Source organism: Lactuca serriola, chromosome 7 (assembly GCF_051521515.1).
Source record: "Lactuca serriola cultivar US96UC23 chromosome 7, Lser_US96UC23_V15, whole genome shotgun sequence".
NCBI lineage: Eukaryota > Viridiplantae > Streptophyta > Magnoliopsida > Asterales > Asteraceae > Lactuca > Lactuca serriola.
The window spans coordinates 73,950,886-73,975,814 of NC_136414.1; the positions used below are offsets into that span (position 1 = coordinate 73,950,886).

Genomic DNA, 24,929 nt, shown 5'->3' on the forward strand with positions numbered 1-24,929 from the left:
TTTCTAGACGTGAAAATTGGGTCGTTACAAGTTGGTATCAGAGCCCTGGTTTGAGGGATTCGGACTCACCTTCGGGGGTGTCTGAACTCAAATCGAGGAATTAAAAGATTTTTAAAAGAAAATGTTTTCTAAAATTGAGAAAAGAGTTTAAGAAAGAACGAAGTGTGTGATGTGCGCGACCGGCTGAGCTCAAGTAAGTATTCCCTAAAGTACCCATACAAGTTTATGTTATGTTTATCAGCTTTTGTAGAACAGCATGCTAGAATAGGACTAAGGATCTAGGAGTGATGCCTTATGTGCCTGCTTTATGTGTTCCAGCTGTATGAGAATTGCATGCTAGTATAGAGTAGACAGCAGTAGGGTAGCCTGTTAAGGTGTGCATGATAGTATGAGTTAGCACGGTGTGCTAGTTCAGTTTCTCTCTATGAGAGCGGAATTGCTTGAGGTTGTTTCCCTTGTCTGAATGTTGCTTGCTTCGTGCTACGAGGGACTCCGAATAATGGGAATTAGCCATTAGGCGAATACGTCACGTCACATGTGATCAGAGTTGAATAATCTTAGAGTACCGGATTTGATCCTACTGCGCAGCTCTTGTTTGAGTCCAACCGTTGTAGGGATGAGTCGGGTACTCGAAGGATTATCTGTGTCTCGTCGAATGTGATGGTATTCGGGTGATGGCTAATTGGCATTACAAGGAGGCCTGCAGCAGCTGAGGACTGGATCGAGTAGAGTCCGAGATTTCCCTAGGGCGAGCCTGGGATGAGTATAGTAGTGATCAGCCTTAGTGAAAGGGATCTGGTGGAGTCGAGGCAGTCCTTGAAGAAGGTACGAATAGATGTGGAAGGTAGTATGGGCCCGTACTACTGAAAGCAGAGGATCTGTACCCGAACCAAGGAAGGCCAAGACAAGACCAGGGAGCTTGTAAGTAGCTGTGATCCCTCAGGAAGTATCAATATCTCTAATGATTGTTGTGATGTATTGCAGAATGGTGGTACTTCGATCGAGGCTGGTGGATGGCGGTTCAGGAGAGGGGTCAGGTTCTGGATCAGGTTCCGAGCCGATAGATGAGGGGCTACGCGAGTTCATCGCGTCAGAGATCACCAAAGGCATTCTTGAGTCGACCCCCATCCTCTTTGGGTCGATCAAGGAATGGATTATGGAGTTGACGGAGGATCTCCTGCGGGCATTCAGGAGTGATTTGGCATCTAGCCAGTCGGGATCTCGCACACTGTCCTTCAAGGACTTCAGGGGCAGTGGTGCGCCGGACTTCCATGGGGTGAAAGACCTTATTGCTTCCAGGCGATGGATTGCAGACATCGAGTCTGCACAGTTGACTAGCTTCTGCCCCGAGGGGTCGAAGGTGAGGTATGCAGTGGGGTGTTTACGGGACCGAGCCCTGGATTGGTGGGAGTCAGTGGGTGACTCATTGGGAGCCTCAGCTATCGAGGCTATGACCTGGTTGGACTTTGTGACCAGGTTCAGGGCAGAGTTTGCACCGGCTGTCGAGCTTCAGCAGCTGACTAGGGAGTTTCTGGATATGAGACAGACGACGGAGACTGTGGCGGAGATCACCGCCAAGTTCCGGAGAGGGCTTTGTTGGTGCCCCAGTATGTTGGTGACGAGGATATGAGGAGGACTCGTTATCACGATATGCTTCGAGCTGACATCCGGGAGCATGTTAGCCTTTCGGCTTGCCCTACCTTGGACTCTATGATTGCCAGGGCGAGGGAGAGGGAGATAGATTTGGAGCACATCCGGAAACGGGAATTAGAGGAGGGACAGGCATTAGGGGCTTCGGGGAAGAAGCCCAAGGGATCAGATGGTAGGCCGAAAGGCCAGTCAGGACCTGGCCGCTGCAGGAAATGCGGCAGGCCGCACGAGGGGGCGTGCAGGATGGGATCATCAGGCTGCTACAAGTGCGACAAGTCTGGGCACATCAGCAGGGATTGCACTGCTCCGGCAGCAGTTATTCAGACATCAGAGTTGTTGTGTTTCCACTGCAACCAAAGGGGCCACAAGAAGGCCAATTGCCCCCAGTTGACAGTTTCAGCGCCGGTGAAGGCGCCAGCTCCAGCGACCCTGTGGATCACGGATGGCCGACAGGGCAAGGCAGAGGCTCCAATGGTGAGGAGCCGATCATTCCAGTTGGCTACCGAGGAGGCACGCGCCGCACCCGATGTGGTGACGGGTAAGATTCTTTCCCTCTATCTTTTGTTTTATGATGTTATGATATTGATATGTGCTCCGTATGTATATGTATGCATTAGGATCGTTCCATGTGAACGGCATCCCAATTCAGGTATTGTTCGACTCGGGTGCATCCCGATCGTTTGTTTCTCTTGCGCTTAGCAAGAGGTTTCATGAGACTTCAGGCGAGTTAGATTGCCCTTTAGAGGTAGAGATTGCTGATGATTGATCGGTGCGAGCATTGATGGTGTTTCGAGATTGCGTTCTGCGACTGTTTGAGGAGCGTTACCTGGTAGACTTGGTTCCCATACCGTTGCGTGGGAACAAGGTGATTATTGGCATGGATTGGTTGAGCCCTAATGGGGCGGTGATAGACTGCGCACAGCAGCTGGTGCGGGTCAGGACCCCAAGCGGGGGAGAGTTAGTGATTCATGGCGAGAGGCCGCAATGTGGACCCACTGTATGTTCAGCAGCGAGGGCTAGGCGCTATCTCCAGCAGGGATGCGCAAGATACGTCGCGTATGTGATGGATACCTGGAAGGCGGGTAAGGCGTCAGTGAGCGAGGTTCCGGTGGTTCGAGATTTTGCAGATGTTTTCCTGGAGGAGCTACCTGGGATAAATCCGGAGCGACAGGTGGAGTTCAGGATTGACCTTATCCCCGGTGCGGCTCCGATAGCCAAAGCACCGTATCGGTTGGCTCCTCCCGAGATGCAGGAGTTGTCTACGCAGCTGAAGGAGCTGCTAGACAAGAGATTCATTCGTCCGAGCAGTTCGCCTTGGGGAGCCCCGATTCTATTTGTGAAGAAGAAGGATGGGTTGCATCGGATGTGTATAGATTACCGGGAGTTGAACAAGGTAACGGTGAAGAACCGTTACCCACTCCCGAGGATTGATGACCTCTTTGACCAGCTTCAGGGAGCATCTTGGTTCTCCAAGATTGACTTGCGTTCGGGTTATCATCAGATGAGGGTCAGGGAGGAGGATACGCAGAAGACCCCGTTTCGGACGTGCTATGGCCATTATGAGTTTGTGGTGATGCCGTTCGGGCTCACTAATGCTCCTTCCGCGTTCATGGACCTCATGAACCGCGTTTGCAGACCCATACTGGATCGGTCTGTGATAGTCTTTATCGACGACATCTAGGTTTATTCGAAGACTCAGGAGGAGCATGAGGAGCATCTGAGAGAGGTGCTGGAGGCCCTGAGGAGGGAGAGCTTCTATGCCAAGTTCTCCAAGTGTGAGTTCTGGTTGCGCGGGGTGCAATTTCTTGGACACCTCGTCAACCAGAACGGGATTCTGGTTGATCCGGCCAAGGTCGAGGCCGTGATGAGATGGGAGGTTCCGAAGTCTCAATCTGAGATTCAGAGTTTCCTAGGTTTAGTGGGCTACTATCGGAGATTTATTAAGGATTTCTCCAAGATAGCCATACCCTTGACGCGGCTGACGAAGAAAGCCGTGGTCTTTCGGTGGGGACCCGAGCAGCAGGCTGCATTTGAGACACTGAGGCAGAGATTGTGTGAGGCGCCGATCTTAGCCCTGCCAGAGGGTGTAGATGATTCTGTGGTTTATTGTGATGCATCCATTTCAGGGTTAGGCGCGGTTTTGATGCAGAGGGGGCATGTCATTGCCTACGACTTGAGGCAGCTCAAGCCTCATGAGGCAAACTACCCGACGCATGATTTGGAGTTAGGGGCGGTGGTTTTTGCCCTCAAGATTTGGCGACATTACCTCTACGGGGTTCGATGTACCATTTACACGGACCACAAGAGTTTGAGGTACCTCATGGATCAGCCGAATCTGAACATGAGGCAGCGTCGGTGGTTGGACGTGGTGAAGGATTATGATTGTGAGATCCTCTACCACCCGGGGAAGGCCAATGTAGTGGCCGATGCGCTTAGCCGCAAGGCGGCGCCGATCAGGGACGTTTGCTTGAGGATGACCGTAGTGACTCCCCTATTGGAGCGAATTCGGGAGGCTCAACAGGAGGCTATCAAGGAGGAGCATCGGAAGAGCGAGCGCGTGGTGGGTCAGGTGTCCTCCTTTGATTATGATAGCCGAGGACTACTGACACTACACCGTAGGGTGTGGGTGCCGTATCACGGAGGCGTGCGCCAAATTTTGTTGGAGGAGGCGCACAAGTCCCGATTCTCTATTCATCCCAGGGCGACGAAGATGTATAGGGATCTTCGTCTAGATTATTGGTGGCCCTGCATGAAGCGGGATGTGGCATGGTATCTTGAGCGGTGCTTGACCTGCAGGAAGGTCAAGGCCGAACACCAGAGACCGCATGGTAAGATGCAGCCGTTGGATATTCCACTATGGAAATGGGAAGATATCACGATGGATTTTATTACGAAGCTTCCCAGGACCGTGCGTGGAGTGGATTCGATTTGGGTCATCGTGGATCGATTGACCAAGAGTGCTCACTTTATTCCGATTCAGGAGAGCATATCGGCCGAGAAATTGGCCACCATCTATATCAGGGAGATCGTGGCGCGGCACGGGGTGCTGGTATCGGTGATCTCGGACAGGGATGTGCGTTTTACTTCCAGATTTTGGAAGAGATTTCGTGACGAGTTGGGCACTCGTTTGCATTTTAGCACCGCCTTTCACCCGCAGAAGGATGGCCAGAGCGAGCGGACCATCCAAACTTTGGAGGATATGTTGCGGGCATGCGTGTTAGACTTCGGTGGTAGCTTGGATACCTATCTTCCCCTGGCCGAGTTCTCATACAACAACAGCTACCACGCGAGTATTGACCGTCCCCCTTTTGAGCTGTTGTACGGACGAAGGTGCAGGACCTCGATATGTTGGGGTGAAGTTGGCCAGAGAGTCATGGGGAGCACTGAAGTGGTGCTCAAGACGACCGAGAGGATCCAGCAGGTCCGGAGCAGGCTTCGGACTGCTCAGAGTCGGCAGAAAAGTTACGTCGACAAGCGTCGATCCGACTTGGAGTTCCAATTCGGGGATATGGTTCTCCTGAAGGTGCCGCCTTGGAAAGGCGTCATTCGATTCAGGAAGCGGGGCAAGTTGGGCCCGAGATTCATCGGACCATTCAGGGTTGTAGCTCGGGTGGGCAAGGTGGCGTATAGGCTGGATCTGCCAGCCGAGCTCAGCCAGATCCACAACATTTTCCATGTTTCTCAGCTGCGGAAGTGCCTAGTGGACGATTCAGCGGTAGTGTCGTTAGAGGATATTCAGGTTGATGACAGCGTGAATTACATTGAGCGCCCAGTCGCAATCCTCGACAGAAAGTCGAAGGATTTGAGGAACAAGAGGGTGGAGCTAGTGAAGGTGCAATGGCAGCATCGCAGGGGTTCGGAATGGACTTGGGAGCCGGTGGACGAGAAGATGGAGCATTACCCCGAGCTGTTTCAGGATCGAGCAGCAGACTTCAAGGACGAAGTCTAAAATAAGTGGGGGAGATTTGTAGCACCATGTTCCTGGTATGTAAATCTTATTTGAGTATTCTCTTCCTTTTTGCCTTGGACTCGACGAGTCATAGGTCAGTCTCGCCGAGTAAGGACGGGACCCGGGACATGTTTAAGTTGGCGACTCGGCGAGTCCATATTCTGGACTGGGCGGGTCACCGCTGTTGGATGAAACCCTAAGTTTCAGGGGTTTGCAGCCTATTTAAACATCATATCCGCCCCAAGCCAGCCCCCATTCACCCCCAGAGCTCCCAACCCTTGTTCTAAGCTTGTTCCTTGAGAGTTTGAGGCTATTGTGTGTGTTCTTGAAGGTTTTGAGGCAAAAAGGGGAAGTAGATCAAGAGGAAGGAAAGGAATCCAAACATCTTTGCACTCTTTCAGCAGTTCCTTTGAGGTATAATCCGTTTTTCCCCTGTTTCTATGCTTATTACTTCATGAAAGTCATTCTTGAGCCAATCCCCAAGTTTGTATGTGCAAATTATCTCGTAATAGGCTGATTGGCCCTTAGATCTAGGCATGGTTGAGCTCTAGGAGCTCAGATCTGTTGCCTTTATGGACCCTCATTGCATGAAGACCCTAGATCTACCCTCTTGAGTACATTTTGAACCCTAAAACCCTCATGGGTGAATATCTACACGTAAAGTTGGAAACTTTACGTGTGATTCGTGTTCTAGAAGTCCAGATCTGTGAATGGCATGGACTGGAATCGAGCAAATCTGTGTATTTAGTGGGTGCATGGCAACGACTCGGCGAGTCGTTCATGTGACTCGGCGAGTCTGCTTGCGAGTCTCCGAGTTTGTCCCCTTTTCGTAGTGTCGAGTGTGCAGTGAGTCACGGGGTGTGACTCAGTGAGTTGGCAGCTGAACTCATCTATGGAGGAACTCGGCGAGTCGATTCCCTGACTCGGCGAGTTCAAGGCAATCTCCTTAGATCAAGAACAGACTCGGCGAGCTGTTCATACAACTCGGCGAGTCGCCGCATAAGTGTTCATCAGATGAAGATGAACTCGACGAGTTGTTCATATAACTCGACGAGTAGGATGAAGGACTTGAATATCAGTTTAGAAGAAGAACTCGTCGAGTCATAGCCTAACTCGACGAGTAGAAACGGGACTCAGGAAAATCATCTAGATAGGGACTCGGCGAGTTGGAGAGCCAACTCGGTGAGTCGGGTCAACTGAAAGTTGACTCTGACTTTGACTTAGGGCTTGACCAAGGGTAAAATGGTCATTTTACCCAAAGGACAGTTAGCAGTGATTGATTGAGTATGTTGTGGGAATTGCAACCGGAGGATTTCCGGAGTAGCAGCAGTAGCTACAGTCAATCAGTTCAGCAGCTACTTTGAGGTGAGTTACCTTCCAGTAGCGGTGGGTCTACGGCTACAATGTCGGCCCACCAGTAGGAGTCGTATGTTAGATGATTGTCTTTGTGATATCATCTTGGTTGCTACTACCTGTTATGTTATATGCTAGCATGATACGTTATATGTGATAGTAGTAGAGTTCGGTTGTTAGGACCGAAGGGTAGTCAGATACCCCAGAAATGTCTGACAGTATGTGATGATATGTTTGTATGCTGACCTGTTATGTTATGCGATAAAGGTAGTAGGAGGGGACCAGTCCCCGAGGATCGGTTGTTAGGACCGATGGGTAGTCAACACCCCAGAATGGCTTGACATGGGTAGTCAGCACCCTAGAATGGCTTGACATGGGTAGGACGGCACCCCAGAATGGCCGTATGGGTAGGTCGGCACCCCAGAATGGTCGTACCGGGTAGTCAAGCACCCCAAAATAGCCTGGCAATATGTATGTTATGTGTTTGTATGGTATGTGGTACTATGGGGGAACTCACTAAGCTTTGTGCTTACAGTTTACAGTTTTGGTTTCAGGTACCTCTTCTTCAAATGGGAAGGAGTTGGCGCGGTAGCGGCACATCATACACACACACACTGATTTCCGCATTTACGAGATTCTCTGGGATTTGTACTCGGATATTTTGATTAGTTGTATGGTTTGGCTTTTAGACATGGGTTACATTGTGTTATGGTTTGATCAAACAATGTTTTTAATTATTAATGTTTTCTAAAGTAATGTTTTTAAAACGAAATTTTCGGACGTGAAAATTGGGTCGTTACAAAATGTTTTCTAAATTGAGAAAAGAGTTTTGAGAAAGAACGAAGTGTGTGATGTGCGCGACCGGCCGAGCTCAAGTAAGTATTCCCCAAAATACCCATACAAATTTATGTTATGTTTATCAGCTTTTGTAGAACAGCATGCTAGAATAAGACTAAGGATCTAGGAGTGATGCCTTATGTGCCTGCTTTATGTGTTTCAGTGGTATGAGAATTGCATGCTAGAATCGGGTAGACAACAGTAGGATAACCTGTTAGGTTATGCCTAATAGTATGAGTTTAGCTCTGTATGCTAGATCAGTTTTTCCCTATGAGAGCGGATTTTCTTGAGATTGTTCCCTTAGTTCGAATGCTGCTTGCTTTGTGCTTCGTGGGACTCTGAGTGGTGGGAGTTAGCCATTAGGTGAATACGTCACGTCACATGTGATCAGGGTTGAATAATCTTAGAGTGCCGGATTGGCCCTATTGCGCAGCTCTCGTTTGAGTCTAACCGTCGTAGGGATTGAGCCTGTTACTCGAAGGATTATCCGAGCCTTACCACATGTGATGGTATTCAGGTAATGGCTAATTTGCATTACAAGGAGACCTGCAGCAGTTGAGGACTGAATAGAATAGAGTCGGAGATTTCCCTAGGGCAAGCCTAGGATGAGTATAGCAATGATCAGCAATAGTGAAAGGGATCTGGTGGAGTCAAGGCATACCTTGAAGAAGGTACGGATAAATGTGGAAGGTAGTATGGGCCCATACTACTGAAAACAGAGGATCCGTACCCGAACCAAGGGAGGCCAAGATGAGACCAGGGAACTTGTAGTAGATATGATCCCTCAAGAAGTATCAGTATCACTAATGATTGTTATTTATGTATTGCAGAATGGTGGTACTACGATCGAGGCTGATAGATGGCGGTTCAGGAGAGGGGTCAGGTTCCGGATCAGGTTCCGAGCCGGTAAATGAGGGACTACGCGATTTCATCGCGTCAGAGATCACCAGGGGTATCCTTGAGTCAACCCCCATTATCTTTGGGTCGATCAAGGAAGGGATCATCGAGTTGATGGAGGATCGCCTCAGGGCGTTCAGGAGCGACATGGCATCTGGCCAGTCAGGATCTCGCACACTGTCCTTTAAGGACTTCAGGGGCAGTGGTGTGCCGGATTTCCACGGGGTGAAAGACCCCATTGCCGCCAGACGATGGATTGCAGACATCGAGTCTGCACAGTTGACTAGCTTCTGCCCCGAGGGGTCGAAGGTGAGGTATGCAGCAGGGTGTTTACGAGACTGAGCTCGAGACTGGTGGGAGTCAGTGGGTGACTCGTTGGGAGCCTCAGCTATCGAGGCTATGACCTGGTCGGACATTGTGACCAGGTTCAGGGCAGAGTTTGCGCTGGCTGTCGAGCTTCAGTAGCTGGCCAGGGAGTTTTTGGACATGAGGCAGGCGACTGAGACTGTGGCGGATATCACCGCCAAGTTCCAGGAGAGGGCTTTGTTGGTGCCCCAGTATGCTGGTGAGAAGGATATGAGGAGGACCCGTTATGATGATATGCTACGGGCTGACATCCGGGAGCATGTTAGTTTTTCAGCTTGCCCTACCTTGGACTCTATGATAGCCAGGGCGAGGGAGAGGGACATAGATTTGGAGCACATCCAGAAACGGAAGTCAGAGGAGGGACAGACAGGAGGGGCTTCGAGGAAGAAGCCCAAGGGATCAGTTGGTAGGCCGAAAGGCCAGTCAGGACCGGGCCGCTGCAGGAAATACGGCAGGCCGCACGAGGGGACATGCAGGTTGGGATCATCAGGCTGCTACAAGTGCGGCAAGTCTGGGCACTTTAGCAGGGATTCCACTGCTCCAGCAACAGTTGTTCAGACATCGGAGTTGCTGTGTTTCCACTGCAACCAGAGGGGCCACAAGAAGGCCAATTGCCCCCAGTTGACAGCTTCAGCGACCCTGCGGATCACGGATGGCCGGCAGGGCAAGGCGGAGGCTCCGATGGTGAGGAGCCGGGCATTCCAGCTGACTACCGAGGAGGCATGCGCCGCACCCGGTGTGGTGACGGGTATGATTCTTTCCCTCTACTTTTATTTTATGATGTTATGATATTGATATGTGCTCGGTATGTGTATATGTGTTAGGATCGTTCCATGTGAGCGGTATCCCAGTTCAGGTGTTATTCGACTCGGGTGCATCCCGATCATTTGTGTCCCTTGCACTTAGCAAGAAGTTTCCTAAGTCTTCGGGCATGTTGGATTGCCCTTTTGAGGTAGAGATTGCTGATGATCGATCGGTGCGAGCATCGATGGTGTTTTGGGATTGCGTATTATGGTTTTTTGAGGAGCGCTATTTGGTAGACTTGGTTCCCATTTCGTTTCGCGGGAACAAGGTGATTATAGGCATGGATTGGTTGAGCCCTAATGGGGTAGTGATAGATTGCACGCAGCAGCTAGTGCGAGTCCGGACCCCAGGTGGGGGAGAGTTAGTGATTCATGGCGAGAGGCCACAGTGTGGACCTTCAGTCTATTCAGCAGCGAGGGCTAGACGGTACCTTCAGCAGGGATGCGCAGGATATGTCGCGTACGTGATGGATACCCGGGAGGCGGGTAAGGCGACAGTGAGAGAGGTTCCGGTGGTGCGAGACTTCGCAGATGTTTTCCCAGAGGAGCTTCTTGGGATACCTCCGGAGCGACAGGTGGAGTTCAGGATCGACCTCGTTCCTGTTGCGGCTCCGATAGCCAAGGCACCGTATCGGTTGGCTCCTCCCAAGATGCAGGAGTTGTCTACGCAGCTGCAGGAGCTGCTAGACAAGGGATTTATTCGTCCGAGTAGTTCACCCTGCGGAGCCCCGATCCTATTTGTGAAGAAGAAGGATGGGTCACACCGGATGTGCATAGATTACCGGGAGCTGAACAAAGTAACGGTGAAGAACCGTTACCCACTCCCAAGGATTGATGATCTCTTTAACCAACTTCAGGGAGCATCTTGGTTCTCCAAGATTGATTTGCGTTCGGGTTATCATCAGATGAGGGTCAAGGAGGAGGATACGCAGAAGACCGCATTTCGGACGCGCTATGGCCACTATGAGTGCGTGGTGATGCCGTTTGGGTTCACCAATGCTCCTGCCGCGTTTATGGACCTCATGAACCGCGTATGCAGACCGATGTTGGATCGGTCTGTGATAGTCTTTAACGATGACATCTTGGTTTATTCCAAGACCCAGGAGGAGCATTTGAGAGAGGTGTTGGAGACCCTGAGGAGGGAGAGCTTGTATGCCAAGTTCTCCAAGTGTGAGTTTTGGTTGCGCGAGGTGCAATTTCTCAGACACCTTGTCAACCAGAACGGGATTCTGTTCGATCCGGTCAAGGTCGAGGCCGTGATGAGATGGGAGGTTCCGAAGTCTCCATCTAAGATTCGGAGTTTCCTGGGATTAGCAGGCTACTATCGGAGATTTATTCAGGACATGTCCAAGATAGCCGTACCCCTGATGCGGCTGACGAAGAAAGCCGTGATCTTTCGGTGGGGACCCGAGCAGCAGACTGCATTTGAGACACTAAGATAGAGATTGTGCGAGGTGCCGATCTTAGCCCTGCAAGAGGGCGTAAAAGATTTTGTGGTTTATTGTGACGCGTCCATTTCTGGGTTGGGCGCAGTACTGATGCAGATGGGGCATGTCATTGCCTACGCTTCGAGGCAGCTCAAGCCTCATGGGGCAAACTACCTGACGCATGATTTGGAGTTAGGGGCGGTGGTTTTTGCCCTCAAGATTTGGCGACATTACCTCTACGGGGTTCGGTGTACCATCTACTCAAACCACAAGAGTTTGAGGTACCTCATGGATCAGCCGAATCTGAACATGAGGCAGCGTCGGTGGTTGGACATGGTATAGGATTATGATTGCGAGATCCTATACCACCCGGGGAAGGCCAATGTGGTGGCCGATGCGCTTAGCCGTAAAGCGGCGCCGATCAAGGACGTTTGCATGAGGATGACCGTAGTGACTCCCCTATTGGAGCGAATTCGGGAGGCTCAGTAGGAAGCTATCAAGGAGGAACATCGAAAGAGCGAGCGCAGGGTGTGGGTGCCGTATCACGGAGGCGTGCGCCAGATCTTGATGGAGGAGGCGCACAAGTCCCGATTCTCTATTCATCCCGGGGAGACGAAGATGTATAAGGATCTTCGTCTAGATTATTGGTGGCCCTGCATGAAGCGGGATGTGGCATGGTACGTCGAGCGGTGCTTGACCTGCAGGAAGGTCAATGCCGAACATCAGAGACCACATGGGAAGATGTAGCCGTTGGACATCCCGTTGTGGAAATGGGAAGATATCACGATGGATTTTATCACGAAGCTTCCCAGGACCGCGCGTGGAGTAGATTCGATTTGGGTCATCGTGGATCGATTGACCAAGAGTGTTCACTTTATCCCGATTCGGGAGAGTATATCGATTGAGAAATTGGCCGACATCTATATCAGAGAGATTGTGGCGCGACATGGGGTGCCAGTATCGGTTATCTCGGACAGGGATGTGCGTTTTACTTCTAGGTTTTAGAACAGATTTCATGACGAGTTGGACACTCATTTGCATTTTAGCACTGCCTTCCACCCGCAGAAGGATGGTCAGAGCAAGCGGACCATCCAAACTTTGGAGGATATGTTGCGGGCATGCGTGTTAGATTTCGGTGGTAGCTGGGATACCTATCTCCCCTTGGCCGAGTTCTCATACAATAACAGCTACCACACGAGTATTGACCATCCCCCATTCGAGATGTTGTACGGACGGAGGTGCATGACCCCGATATGCTGGGGTGAGGTTGGCCAGAGGGTCATGGGGAGCACTGAGGTGGTGCTAAAGACGACCGAGAGGATCCAGCAGGTTCGGAACAGGCTTCAGACTGCTCAGAGTCGGCAGAAGAGTTACGCCAACAAGCGTCGATCCGACTTGGAGTTCCAAGTCGGGGATATGGTTCTCCTGAAGGTGTCGCCTTGGAAAGGCATCATTCAATTCAGGAAGCGGGGCAAGTTGGGCCCGACGTTTATTGGGCCATTCAGGGTTGTAGCCCGGGTGGGCAAGGTGGCGTATAGGCTAGATCTGCCAGTCGAGCTCAGCCAGATCCACAGCACTTTCCATGTTTCTCAGTTGCGGAAGTGCTTAGTGGACGATTCAACAGTAGTGCTGTTGGAGGATATTCAGGTTGATACCAGCCTGAATTACATTGAGCGCCCAGTCGCAATCCTCGACAGGAAGTCGAAGGATTTGAGGAACAAGAGGGTGGAGCTAGTGAAGGTGCAATGGCAGCACAGCAAGGGTTCGGAGTGGACTTGGGAGCCGGTGGAGGAAATGATGGAGCATTACCCCGAGCTGTTTCAGGATCGAGCAGAAGACTTCGAGGACGAAGTCTAAAATAAGTGGGGGAGATTTGTAGCACCTGGTTCCTGGAACGTAAATCTTATTTGAGTATTTTCCATTTTTTTAGCCTTGGACTCGGCGAGTCATAGGTCCGACTCGCCGAGTAGAGACGAGACCTGGGACACGTTTAAGTTGGCGACTCGTCGAGTCCATATCCTGGACTCGGCGAGTCTGCGCTGTCTGACGAAACCCTAATTTCCAAGGCTTTGCACCCTATTTAAACGACCATTTGCGCCCCAACTCCACCCCATTCACCCTTAGAAGCTCTCCATACGTCCTAGCCTTTTTTCTTGTGAGTTTGAAGCTTATTAGTGTGTTTCCTTGAAGATTTTGTGAAGGAACAGGAGTAGATCAAGAGGAAGGGAAGGAAGCCAAGCATCTTAGCGTTCTCTCAGTGATTTCTTTGAGGTATAACCCGTTTTCCCTCTGTTTTTATGCTTATTGCTCCATTAAGTATTTCTTGAGCCCTTCCCCAAGCATGTATGTGCAATATAAGTCGTAATAAGTTGATTGGCCTTTAGACCTAGGCAAGATTGAGCTCTAGGAGCTTAGATCCGCTACCTTTATGGACCATTGTTGCTTGTTCACCCTAGATCTACCCTTTTGAGGCATTTTGAGCCCTAAATCCCTCATTGGTGAATATCTACACGTAAAGTTGGAAACTTTACGTGTGATTCATGCTCTAGGAACCCAGATCTGTGAATCACATAGACTGGAATCGAGCAAAATCGTGTATGTAGTGATTGCATGGCGACGAATCGGCGAGTCGTTCATCTGACTCGGCGAGTCTGCTCGCGAGTCTCCGAGTTGTCCCCTTTTCGTTGTGTCGAGTTTGAGTAGTGAGCCACGCGGTGTGACTCGGTGAGTTGGAAGCCGAAATCACCCATGGAGGAACTCGGCGAGTTCAAGGCAATCTTCTTAGATCAAGAACAGGCTCGACGAGTTGTTCATACAACTCGGCGAGTCTCAGCATGGTGTTCATCGGATGAAGATGAACTCGCCGAGTTGTTCATACAACTCGGCGAGTAGGATGAAGGACTTGATCAATCAGTTTGGAAGGAGAACTCGTCGAGTCAACGCCTAACTCGACGAGTAGAAACGGGACCCAGGTCAGTCAATTAGACAGGGACTCGGCGAGTCGAGTCAACTGAAAGTTGACTCTGACTTTGACTTAGGGCATAAGTAAGGGTAAAATGGTCATTTTACCCATAGGTCAGTTAGCAGTGTTTGATTGAGTATGTTGTGGGAATTGCAGCCAGAGGATTTCCGGAGCAGTAGCAGCAGCAGTAGACAGTTAGTTCCCGATCAGATCAGCAGCTACTTCGAGGTGAGTTACCTTCCAGTAGCGGTGGGTCTACGGCCACAATGTCGGCCCACCAGTAGGAGTTGTATGTTAGATAATTGTCTTTGTGATATCATCTAGATTTGTTACTACCTGATATGTTATATGCTAGCTTGATGTGTTATAGTAGTAGAGCTCGGTTGTTAGGACCGAAGGGTAGTCAGACACCCCAGATACGTCTGACAGTATGTGATGATATGTTTGTATGGTGGCTTGTTATGTTTTATGCGATAAAGGTAGTAAGAGGGGACCAGACCCCAAGGTTTGGTTGTTAGGACCGAAGGGTAGTCAGCACCCTAGAATGGCTCGACATGGGTAGGTCAGCGCCTCATAATGGCTTGACATGGGTAGGACGGCACCCCAGAATAGCCGCACGTGTAGTCGGCACCCCAGAATGGTCGTACCGGGTAGACAGGCACCCCAGAATAGCCTGGCAGTATGTGTGTTATGTGTTTGTATGGTATGTGGTACGATGGGGGAACTCACTAAGCTTTGTGCTTACAGTTTACAGTTTTGGTTTCAGGTACCTCTTCACCAAAGGGAAAGGAGCTAGCGAGGTAGCGGCACATCAAGCACACACTCTGGTTTCCGCATTTACTAGATTTCTTTGGGAATTATACTATGATATTTCGATTGGTTGTATGATTTGGCTTTTAGACATGATTTATGTTGTGATGTGGTTTGATCAAACAATGTTTTTAAATTATTAACGTTTACTAAAGAAATGTTTTAAAAACGAAATTTTTGGACGTGAAAATTGGGTCGTTACATGATCCTATTGCGCAGCTCTTGTCTGAATCTAACCGTTGCGGGGATGAATCTTTTACTCGAAGGATTATCTGATCCATTTGCTGGGGAGGGTGTTCAGTATTGAGGTGAGACAAGTGGAAGCATTTAGTGAGTAGCAGCGGAGAGACAGCACTGAGAGTGACTGTAGATTTAGTACATCATAAGGCTGTTCTACACAGAGATATAGAAGGTTGTTTTTTATGGAAAGTTACCTTGGGAAGGCCGGTTAACGTGCGGGATAACAAGGGGTGAACTCCTAGGATGTTCAGTGTAAATACTCAGGGAGTACCAGAAGGAGTATCGATTGGGTAAAAGCGACGCACTAAAATTTTATAGCGATTGGATGGTTCTCCAGAGGATACCCTCAAGGTGTAGCATTTTGCTCAGAAAGATCGGACAGAAGAAAAATAGAAGCGGTTCTTCGAGGATTGGACCGGGCAGACAGAGTATGCATTGTATCAAAGCACCGTGAGAGGTTGCGGGGTAGTTGGCCATATCGTACTTCGAGGAAGAAGTCTAATTTAAGTGGTGTGACAACTCGAAATTTCTATCGTGTACAACCATTCAACTCAATCAAAGTCAAACTTATTCCTGCTATCTTTTAGCACTGTTTAGAATCCGTTTGGGTGTTCTGAGCTTAGTACATCCAAGGAATAAGTGTTAGGAAGTATATGTTGAAGTTCAAAACCATCAAATAATCCATAAACTCTTTCATGAGCAGTTTACGGCCACAACACATGAGTTTATGGCCGTAAACTCATGGTGGCTGTAAACCCTTGGCTTAAGTGTGATGTTCCTTCATGTTTTCCACATTCTTCACCCTTTCAAGTCAAGAAAACCGATTTCTCTCTCAAGTATCATAAGGATCTTCATTTTGTTCTTCAAAAATGTAAGTGTTTCATCCATTGATTAGTTGACACATCTTCTTAACTAGCATCACCCTTTGATTTCTTAACTGGCACCGACTTTTACCTTCATCCTCCACCTACATGACTCTTCCAAGTGATGAAAATGAGAAGCAACAAGAAAAAAGAGAGAAGGAAATGAGAATAGAAAAAAATGTCACGGAAGAGGAAACTGGAAAGGGTTTTCTCTGAGGGGCATTAGTGGTGACAGGCAATAGCGGCGACTCAAAGGTATTAGCCGCGACAATAGAGAAATAGCAGCGACACCTTGGAGAAAAAAATCAGCACGTTTTCTCTTTCCTTTACAACCATTGGATTGAAAACAAATCGGATGGATGGTGGGTAATTTGACACGGATCGTAGTTAGTGAGCATTAGCGGCGACGTTGGGAAATAGTGGTGACATGTAACGTGTCAATTACATGTCGCCGCTATTGCCCATCGTCGCCCCTAAAGACGTCGCGGGTAATGCCAACATTTCTTGTAGTGAATTTCCCATCAAATTTCCAAGGGAATTTATTCTTTTTTTTAAACATAGAAGACCATAAGGTATCTTTCGAAAGATCTTTCATTTTTTGAGTGTCACACCAGCTTTCTCCTTATTCTCATTTCAGTCACCTTTCATTACATGTCACTACCTTTTGTTTTTCTTTTTTTAAATATATTTCATACAAATACTATACCAATTTTGTACGGAATTAAAAATTGTGAATTTTGATATATATTTTTTATAATTTTTAATAGATATATAATTTAATAAATATTAAAAAAAACTTGAAAAAAAAGACTAACCAATCACACGAGGAGAGAGAGTAAGGGATAGGCTTCCCTCCAAACGCCAACTACTTCTAAAGTCACCTGGTTATATATTGGGTTGGAATTTCCATGCATTTTTTCCTCGAAAATCTTCTTAGGAGAAATAAAATCAGTTTTCTAGCAGCTTCTTAAATGATATAATTAGATATTTAGATACAAGGGTGGACCTAGGGGTGGTCCACGGTGGCACTGACAACCCCTAACTTTTCCGGCCGCTGTGGAAATTTTTTGGAAATTTTTATTTTTTCTATTCCTGTGCAATCCCTAGCTTTCTCGTGCAACCCCTAGCTTTCTCGTGCAACTCCTAGTCTAGTCTAAATTAGATATATATTGAATGTAAAATGTAATGGTTTAACTAGACATATACCGGATGGAAGAAAAAATGTTCACACATGAATACTCAAGTATCCTTTGTATATATATCTATTCTAAATTAGATATATATTGAATGTAAAATGTAATGGTTTAACTAGACATATACTGAATGGAAGAAAAAATGTTCACACATGAATACTCAAGTATCCTTTGTATATAGAAGCACATTAGCACATGAAAAAAAAATAGTCATTACAACAAATTCAAGAGGTGAAGATACGTGTTCTCAGAATAACATAGGAAACTCAATATGTGACAATACTTTAATTATATCAAATTAACTCGAATGTAGTTCTTGTTCTCACAATGACATAGGAAACAAATTATGATTGTTTTACCCAACATATCTTTGTAGAAAATGTAGTAAAATAAGTGATTCCTAGATGTGCACTTATTATCACTTGCTAAAAAATAGGCGGATGTCATTCAGATTAAATCTAATGCCGTTTTCGAAGTTATACTTTTCAAAGATATACTCGATCTGCCCATATGTCGACTGAAATAGATCTGCCATCAGGGGGATTTGAACAGTGATAAAAGATGCAATGGGGAGGAAAGCTAATGCACATATTGGAGCAAGCATCCAACGTTTTCCATGACAAAAGACAAGCAACAAGGTTACGCTGAAGGCCACCATCATAGCAGTTGTTGATATCATTAAGGTGCAAAGACCAATAATCAATCGTCTTGGCAAACTGACTAGAAAATCGTGCTCTGAAAAACGGCTAGTGAGGATGGATTGGAACATTAGTAATGCTGTACTCGATGCAAATAGTGAGATTGCAATAGATATAGCAAAGATCGTGAAGGGAATCTGTCCTGCAAACATGGGGAAGCCATTATCTTGATGGTTTCCACCTGGTACTGTAATTGCTGCCGCAAATACAATTGTGGTAATCAGCGCTGCAGTAATGCTGCATGATTCTGCTACGGTTTTCATCCACGCTTCTCCTTCCAACACCAAGTTTTTGTGTTCGTTTGTGAATACCATATCCGGTGTCTCATTAAAAATGTTTTCTTTAGTATGGTATGCCGGAGATACCATCCTCTTAACTTCCTATGGAATTAATTCAACTAATTTAATTATATATACCACTAAATTAAGAACAAAGACAATAATTCCCTAGCTAGCTAGAATTCATTATTTAAGGATAACGTACCTCACGCCATTGAAGCTCTCTTTGTAGTTGTAACGCTGCACCAGTGCGCAGCTTTAGTCTTTGCCAAGGAGCTAATCTTCCAACCAAGTGCAACATATTGTTCTTAGAAGAATCTTCCATCATTTTATAGATATTCCTAGCATTCCCAAGGTAATAGATCAACTCGAAGATCTTTTCTGAACGGTGTATGACGGATAACTGTATGATGTCATACCCTCTTTTATCTTTATACATAAATGCTTTAGGGGATCTCTTTAAAATCTCATCAACAACCTGATAAGCGTTTTGACGTGCGGCTTCCAGAATTGGTTTGGTGTAATAGCGAGAATGAGCATCAGGGAACTCTAACTTCTTCTTGTCTATTTCATTACATACCAATTTTAGAACTTCTTTTGCTTCTTCGGGTTCCTTGTTTTTCTTCTCGATATTCTCAATGGGTGCAACTGCGGCAAGTTAAAAAATAATTATGCAAAATATATCAAATTTATGTCCTAAATAATATATATCTCAATCAACTTCATATCCTCTTACTTAGTGTTTTTGAAACCTTCCACAAGGAAAAATAGAACATAAAGAATGGTAAATAAACCATCCTTATGAGGAGGAGAATGAAGTTTATGATCCATGATAGCACCCCTAATGGAACTGCAAGAGCACAAATTTTTATTAGAGAAATACTATCGATATACTTTCTAGTTCAAATATATAATTCATTCTCGAGCTGTTTATATATATATATATATATATATATATATATATATATATATATATATATATATATATATATATATATATATATATATATAACATAGATCAAATAAAAATAAAAAAATGTTAACAACCCCTAAGAACTATTTTTAGCTCATAATTAATAATATATATATGGGAAAACTTAATATGTGGCTGTTATGTATGTAATATTAGGTATAAAATCATCAAAATTGACTTCATTTTAATTAAAAAAACATAATTTTTTTCATTGTTACCTTCTTCTTATAGCTTTTGAGCTTATATTATTTCTGATTTCATAATTTATCCCTAACATGTATGTATTTCGAATGTGTTTTTTATATTAGACCTCTAGTACGCTTCATAATTTTCACAATGACAATATGTATACTTGCATGGTTCTTTTTGATGTGTTATGGGAAGAAGTTTATTAGGTTTTTAATGAACAATTTCAATCTTTCACTATAGTTTTCTATATTAAATTTGAATATCAAGATTTATATGTAGTTGATAATGTATTCTTATACATGGATTGTGTTGCAAAATTAAATATTTAAAACTCTAAAAACGTATGTACAAAGCCTATCATCTAGTTTAATAGAGAATACAAGAAGATGATAGAGAGATTTGATTGCATTTTGTTAAAACTATGTAGTTTTTGATAGTTTTATATCTAATATTAGATGCATAACAACCACATATTCCTTAAGCCCTATATATATATATATATATATATATATATATATATATAGAGAGAGAGAGAGAGAGAGAGAGAGAGAGAGAGAGAGATGACTCATTTTAAAATGAGAATAACTTAAAAAATTGAAAGAAAATCTAAAAAAAACATAAATCATAAAATCGAGCATAAATCTATGTCCGGAGAAAAAAAATGAAAAAAAAAAATAGGATCATTAAAATTGATTCATGGATCATAATAATTAAAAATTATAATTAAAATTGAATCATGGATCAGTTTTAGTGATAAAAAAAAATTCCAAATTTTTTTCTCGAGGATATAGATTTATGCTTTATTTTATGATTTGTATTTTTTTAGATTTTTTTTTTCAATGTTTTTTAGGTATCCTCACAAGTCCTTACTTTAAAATGATTCTTCACAAGAACAGGAATATATATATATATATATATATATATATATATATATATATATATATATATATATATAAGCGTTGATCTAAAACTCACTGGTTCTTATGAGCGACGCTATGTGTTGCAAAATACTTGTATTGTTAGGCGTATCCCATATGATTCTGCACAAAACTTCTAATATAGAAAACACGCACTTAGCTCTCATGACTATCCTATTATAGTAATACTCTGGACCTGAAAGAGAAAAACCATATTTAATCATGCATCCTTAGGAGGAAAGGGAAACTTAAAAATGAGTAACAAATTAAACTATCTACATATCTCCTTGATATCACAAACTTACTTGGATATATAAGTGTTTCCGAATAGTCTAGCCCACTCGGAAAAGTCTTAGCTATTGCCATCAGTACTTCATCTTCTTTCACAGCAAATTCAGGATACTTTTTGATTAACTCCTTTGCTAAATCTGCAGGCATGTATGTTTAAATCAGCAAGTCTTATGATCATTGTATTTATGTGATATATTTCGGCTACTCACCATACTTCTTTGCAGAAACAACATTAACAAGAAGGTTGACGCCTTTTCTTATATCTAAAGGGGTAGACGTTTTCTTGGTTTTTCCATCATCATTGGCTGCTTTCAACAAGTATTCAATGATAGAAAGATGCATATTTTCAAAAGCTTTATGCAAAGGTGTTTCATGCTTATTGTCTTCTGTTGCCAACAAATCTTTGTTTTTCTTAATCAAGAGCTCTACTGCACGTTTATTGCCAACCAATGCAGCAATGTGAAGGGCTGTGCTACCATCATGATTTTTCATTTCAGGTAATAATTTTGCATCTTTGATTAATGATAACATCTCATTGACAAAATAATTGAAACCGATCTCAACCATTATATGAAGTACAGTGTTGCCATCGCTGTTGATTGGCTCTATAATCAAATTCTTGTCTTTTTTTATCATGGATTCTAGATGATCCCATCTCCATTCCTCAATAGCTTTACACAACTCCCTGTTGCGTTCTGTTTTTGATACAGTCATAGCTTTTCTTCCAGCTGAATCGCAATTAAAACCATCCGTTATCTCTTTTTTATAATTTGCTACTTTGCCCTTGATCAATTCTGTTTTTATTCTTGACCCTTCAGCTTCTGTTGGAATCACATCTCTATCTTCAGTCGTTGTCTCTGCTGAAACAATATCTATTTCTTCTCTTACTCTATCGGTTGAAAGTTTATCTGTCTTTTATTTCCGGTTTCCTTTTTATTTTGGTTTGAAATGAATATGGGTGCAGTTTTTAAATCTCAATTAAATGACTATGTTGTTGGATTGAATGGTTCTTCTATCCGGAAATAGAAAAGAAGAACACTTTCCCTCTAATCTTACAAAGAAAAATAACCCTCAAATTAATACTCAATCTAAGCATTTATCTAACACTCTAATTTGTGTTACATTAGGACCAGTGGTCAAAAAAAAAAAAAAAAAAAGTTTAGGGGTAACATATATTTTTTCCACATAAGACCTACAGACAAACCTCTTAAACTCATGGGTAAAATCGAAAACACTTTGGTTTTGGATGTTGTATTGTTAAAGTATGTTGTGAATGAATGAATAATGATATTTATGTGGATAAATTATTGCCGGTATAAATATTGTTTATCTTTTAGATAAAAATACACTGATAAATCTAAATTACTTACTATTTTACCTTTAAGAATAACAAATTCATACTTATTTGATTGCCCTCAAATTAAAATTATATATTATCATTATACTTTATTAAATGCTAACTGATAATACTGCAAGCTCAAACTATATATTTATTTTCGTCTTATTGATCTAATTAATATGGTCTAAATATTATATAGAGTTATCGATTTATTAAAAAACAAAACAATGCATGGCTTACATACTAAACCTATAGCATTAAAAGTAAACTAAAGTAAAAACAATTAGTATAGGTTAAAAAGGTTTGAGGATGGAAATAAAAGGATAAAAAAACCAAAACAATTAATAGGGATAATGATTTAAATATTACTATTAATAGTTACTATTAGTTACTATCTTTACACCGAAGATAAAGAGCCATATGTATGTTTAAAAATGAGGCACCTGCTACACTATTTGTATGTTGGTTTGTCATATTCATTCCCAACCCAAAAGACAAAAAAAACAAAGGCTACCTTACAGTTACGCAGTTTCACTTGCAATTTTTTTTTTTTCAAAAGTTTATATTACTTGGGATTTTTGTGATTACATAAACCTGCAGCCACTATTGTTGGAGCCTCTATTTATAGTTTTATACATAAACCAGCCACCAAAGTTACGGTGGCTATATTAATTGTTTTTACTTTAGAGGATCACTACTTATTTTCGACAAAAAAGGCATTCATTGTGGTCGTAAAGTCAAATTTCGTTTAAACTCACACAGCAAAGTTAATTATAGGAAGTACTATGCCTAGGGACTAATAAATCAAGTAAAATACGTGCATTACATGCATTACACAATCCAACTTATGAATATTATGCAATTGTTTTACTCAGTCTGGAAGTTCTAGAAGCTTTATGTAATAGCAGTGTGTTTATAAACGATGAAGCAAGTGAAATTAAAACCCTATATGCGCATCGAATTGTTCATGATGTGGAAATTGTAATTTTAATAGTCTACGCATGTGAAGTAGGCTATCATGCGTATCAAACTTTATGTGCATATTAAGCAGTGTTGATTGTTAGAATGTTGCATTATTGAGTTTGGAATAACAAGAGAATACCTGTTTGAGGAATCATTATAGCCGGACAGTAGATAGATTGTAGTTTGTCCCAAACTGCTTTAGCTGATTCAAGTTCGACAACATTGTCAAGTAGTTCTTCACTAATCGAACCAAAAATCCAACCCTTGACAAGTCCGTCAAATCTGGTAATGAGGTCTGGGGTAATTGGTTCACATACAATGCCAAGCAGATTGTAACTCTTCAGGAGGCACCCTATCTGCTTCTCCCATAGACGGTAGTTTGGTTCACTGGAAAGCTTCACAGAAACAAAGTTAGAAACATTTGCATGAAATGGATCTGGGTATAATGAGGAGGCATCAGAAGAAGAAGATGATGGGTTTGATGGGAGTGCCATTCGCATGGAGAAGAGATATGTGTGGGTTAATTGCATGTTGATGAGCTTCTTCATGGTTTATATATAAGGCAGGGTTAAATATTATATTCGATGCGTGCATCAACTAGTATATCGGCTTTATCTTTTGTCCATTTACTTTCTTTTAGCGAAACATATTCCCACACAGATTAGGGGCGTTACTAATCTATACGATTTGTTTATTTTTTTTAATGGCAGTATTTATTGAAAAGAATAAAGCCAGCAGGGAATTGGAGACAGAGTACAAAGTTTAGCCCGTGTACACCACTCTATATTTAACTAATCCTGGAAACTAATCGCTATTCAGCACTAATATTATACCTAACACACCAAGATAGAGAACAACTAAAAGTGTAAAGGAATTGAGGGACATCACATGTCATTTCATAACACCAAGATCCGTTTGATATATTCCATAGTACTTGCATGCATGCATTGCGTGCTCTCCGCTTTATCTTTACTCACTTATTACTCTTTCTTTTTGCTACCGATATTCCAACACTGAGAGGTCTTTAAATAATTCGAACTTGAAAAACTTCGAGTATTCAATTTTAAATCTAAAAAAAAATAATAATAAAAAAATTAAAAAAAAAAACTATAATATTAATAATAACATTATTAATAATACATGCCTCATCAAAACCGATTAATATTTAACTATCAACAATTACTCATGACCACCACATATGCCATATAGAAAACCAATTTCATCTAAAGTTTCTCTTAAGTGACAAAGTAAATGAAACTTCGAGCGACCAATATGCCCTATAAACTAGCTATTTAGTAACCAATTCAGATCATTAGTGAAATTGGATTAACATTCAATTATACTAACGTTGAAAACTAACTAGCACTACCAGACACCACTAGAAAAAACAAGGTCAATACCTACAACACAATCCGTATTCGGTGGTATAATGCGATACCTACATAACTTCTACGGAAAAAAGCCTGTAGCATAAATGCTCATGGGTAAATTATACCTACAGATTAGTTACGGATACACCTCAAAAAAATATTACTAGTGTATTTTTTTTCGGATTTTTTTTATTGTGTTCTACGCGATTTTTTTTGTCGGCGATATACCTTTGCTTTAATCCTGAATCCACCACTAAGTGGAAGGATAAAAATGATAACCGGAAATATGAGAGGACCCAAATGACATACATATGCACACTTTTTCCACGCCACTGACATAACCCCCACCAGCCCAATCCTAGTATTGACAAGATTCATTAGAATAAAGTAATTATTAAAAAAAGATACTAGGAGTAGGATCGATAGTTGCGGTTTAAGAAAAAAATTTGGTACTTTATTCATCTTTAATGCTCTTATCTGTGTAGGAATATCTTCTGACAAACACAACGTGAGTGTAAAAAGATAAAGTGGAGACTAAACAATGAAAGTATCGAATACAAT

General features: G+C 43.6%; 1 protein-coding gene across 1 annotated transcript; it reads right to left on the minus strand.

Moving 5' to 3' along the window:
* Positions 1-17,573: 17,573 nt before the first annotated feature.
* Positions 17,574-23,606, minus strand: LOC145064924 (uncharacterized). Its single transcript, XM_079012291.1, has 7 exons — positions 23,138-23,606; positions 20,906-21,556; positions 20,711-20,833; positions 20,464-20,601; positions 19,063-19,176; positions 18,532-18,974; positions 17,574-18,428 (listed from the first exon to the last, which is right to left on the minus strand). Exons 1-7 carry the CDS (start codon positions 23,544-23,546, stop codon positions 17,769-17,771), a joined length of 2,538 nt encoding a protein of 845 aa, XP_078868417.1. The 5' UTR covers positions 23,547-23,606; the 3' UTR covers positions 17,574-17,768.
* Positions 23,607-24,929: the final 1,323 nt, after the last annotated feature.

Coding starts and splice junctions, on each gene's coding strand:
- LOC145064924 (XM_079012291.1), bottom strand. CDS start 23,546: ATGAAGAAGCTCATCAACATGCAATTAACCCACACATATCTCTTCTCC. Junction 21,557..23,137: donor TATAATGATTCCTCAAACAG/GTATTCTCTTGT, acceptor ATATTGTTTCAG/CAGAGACAACGACTGAAGAT. Junction 19,177..20,463: donor AGCGTCGCTCATAAGAACCA/GTGAGTTTTAGA, acceptor GTGCTCTTGCAG/TTCCATTAGGGGTGCTATCA.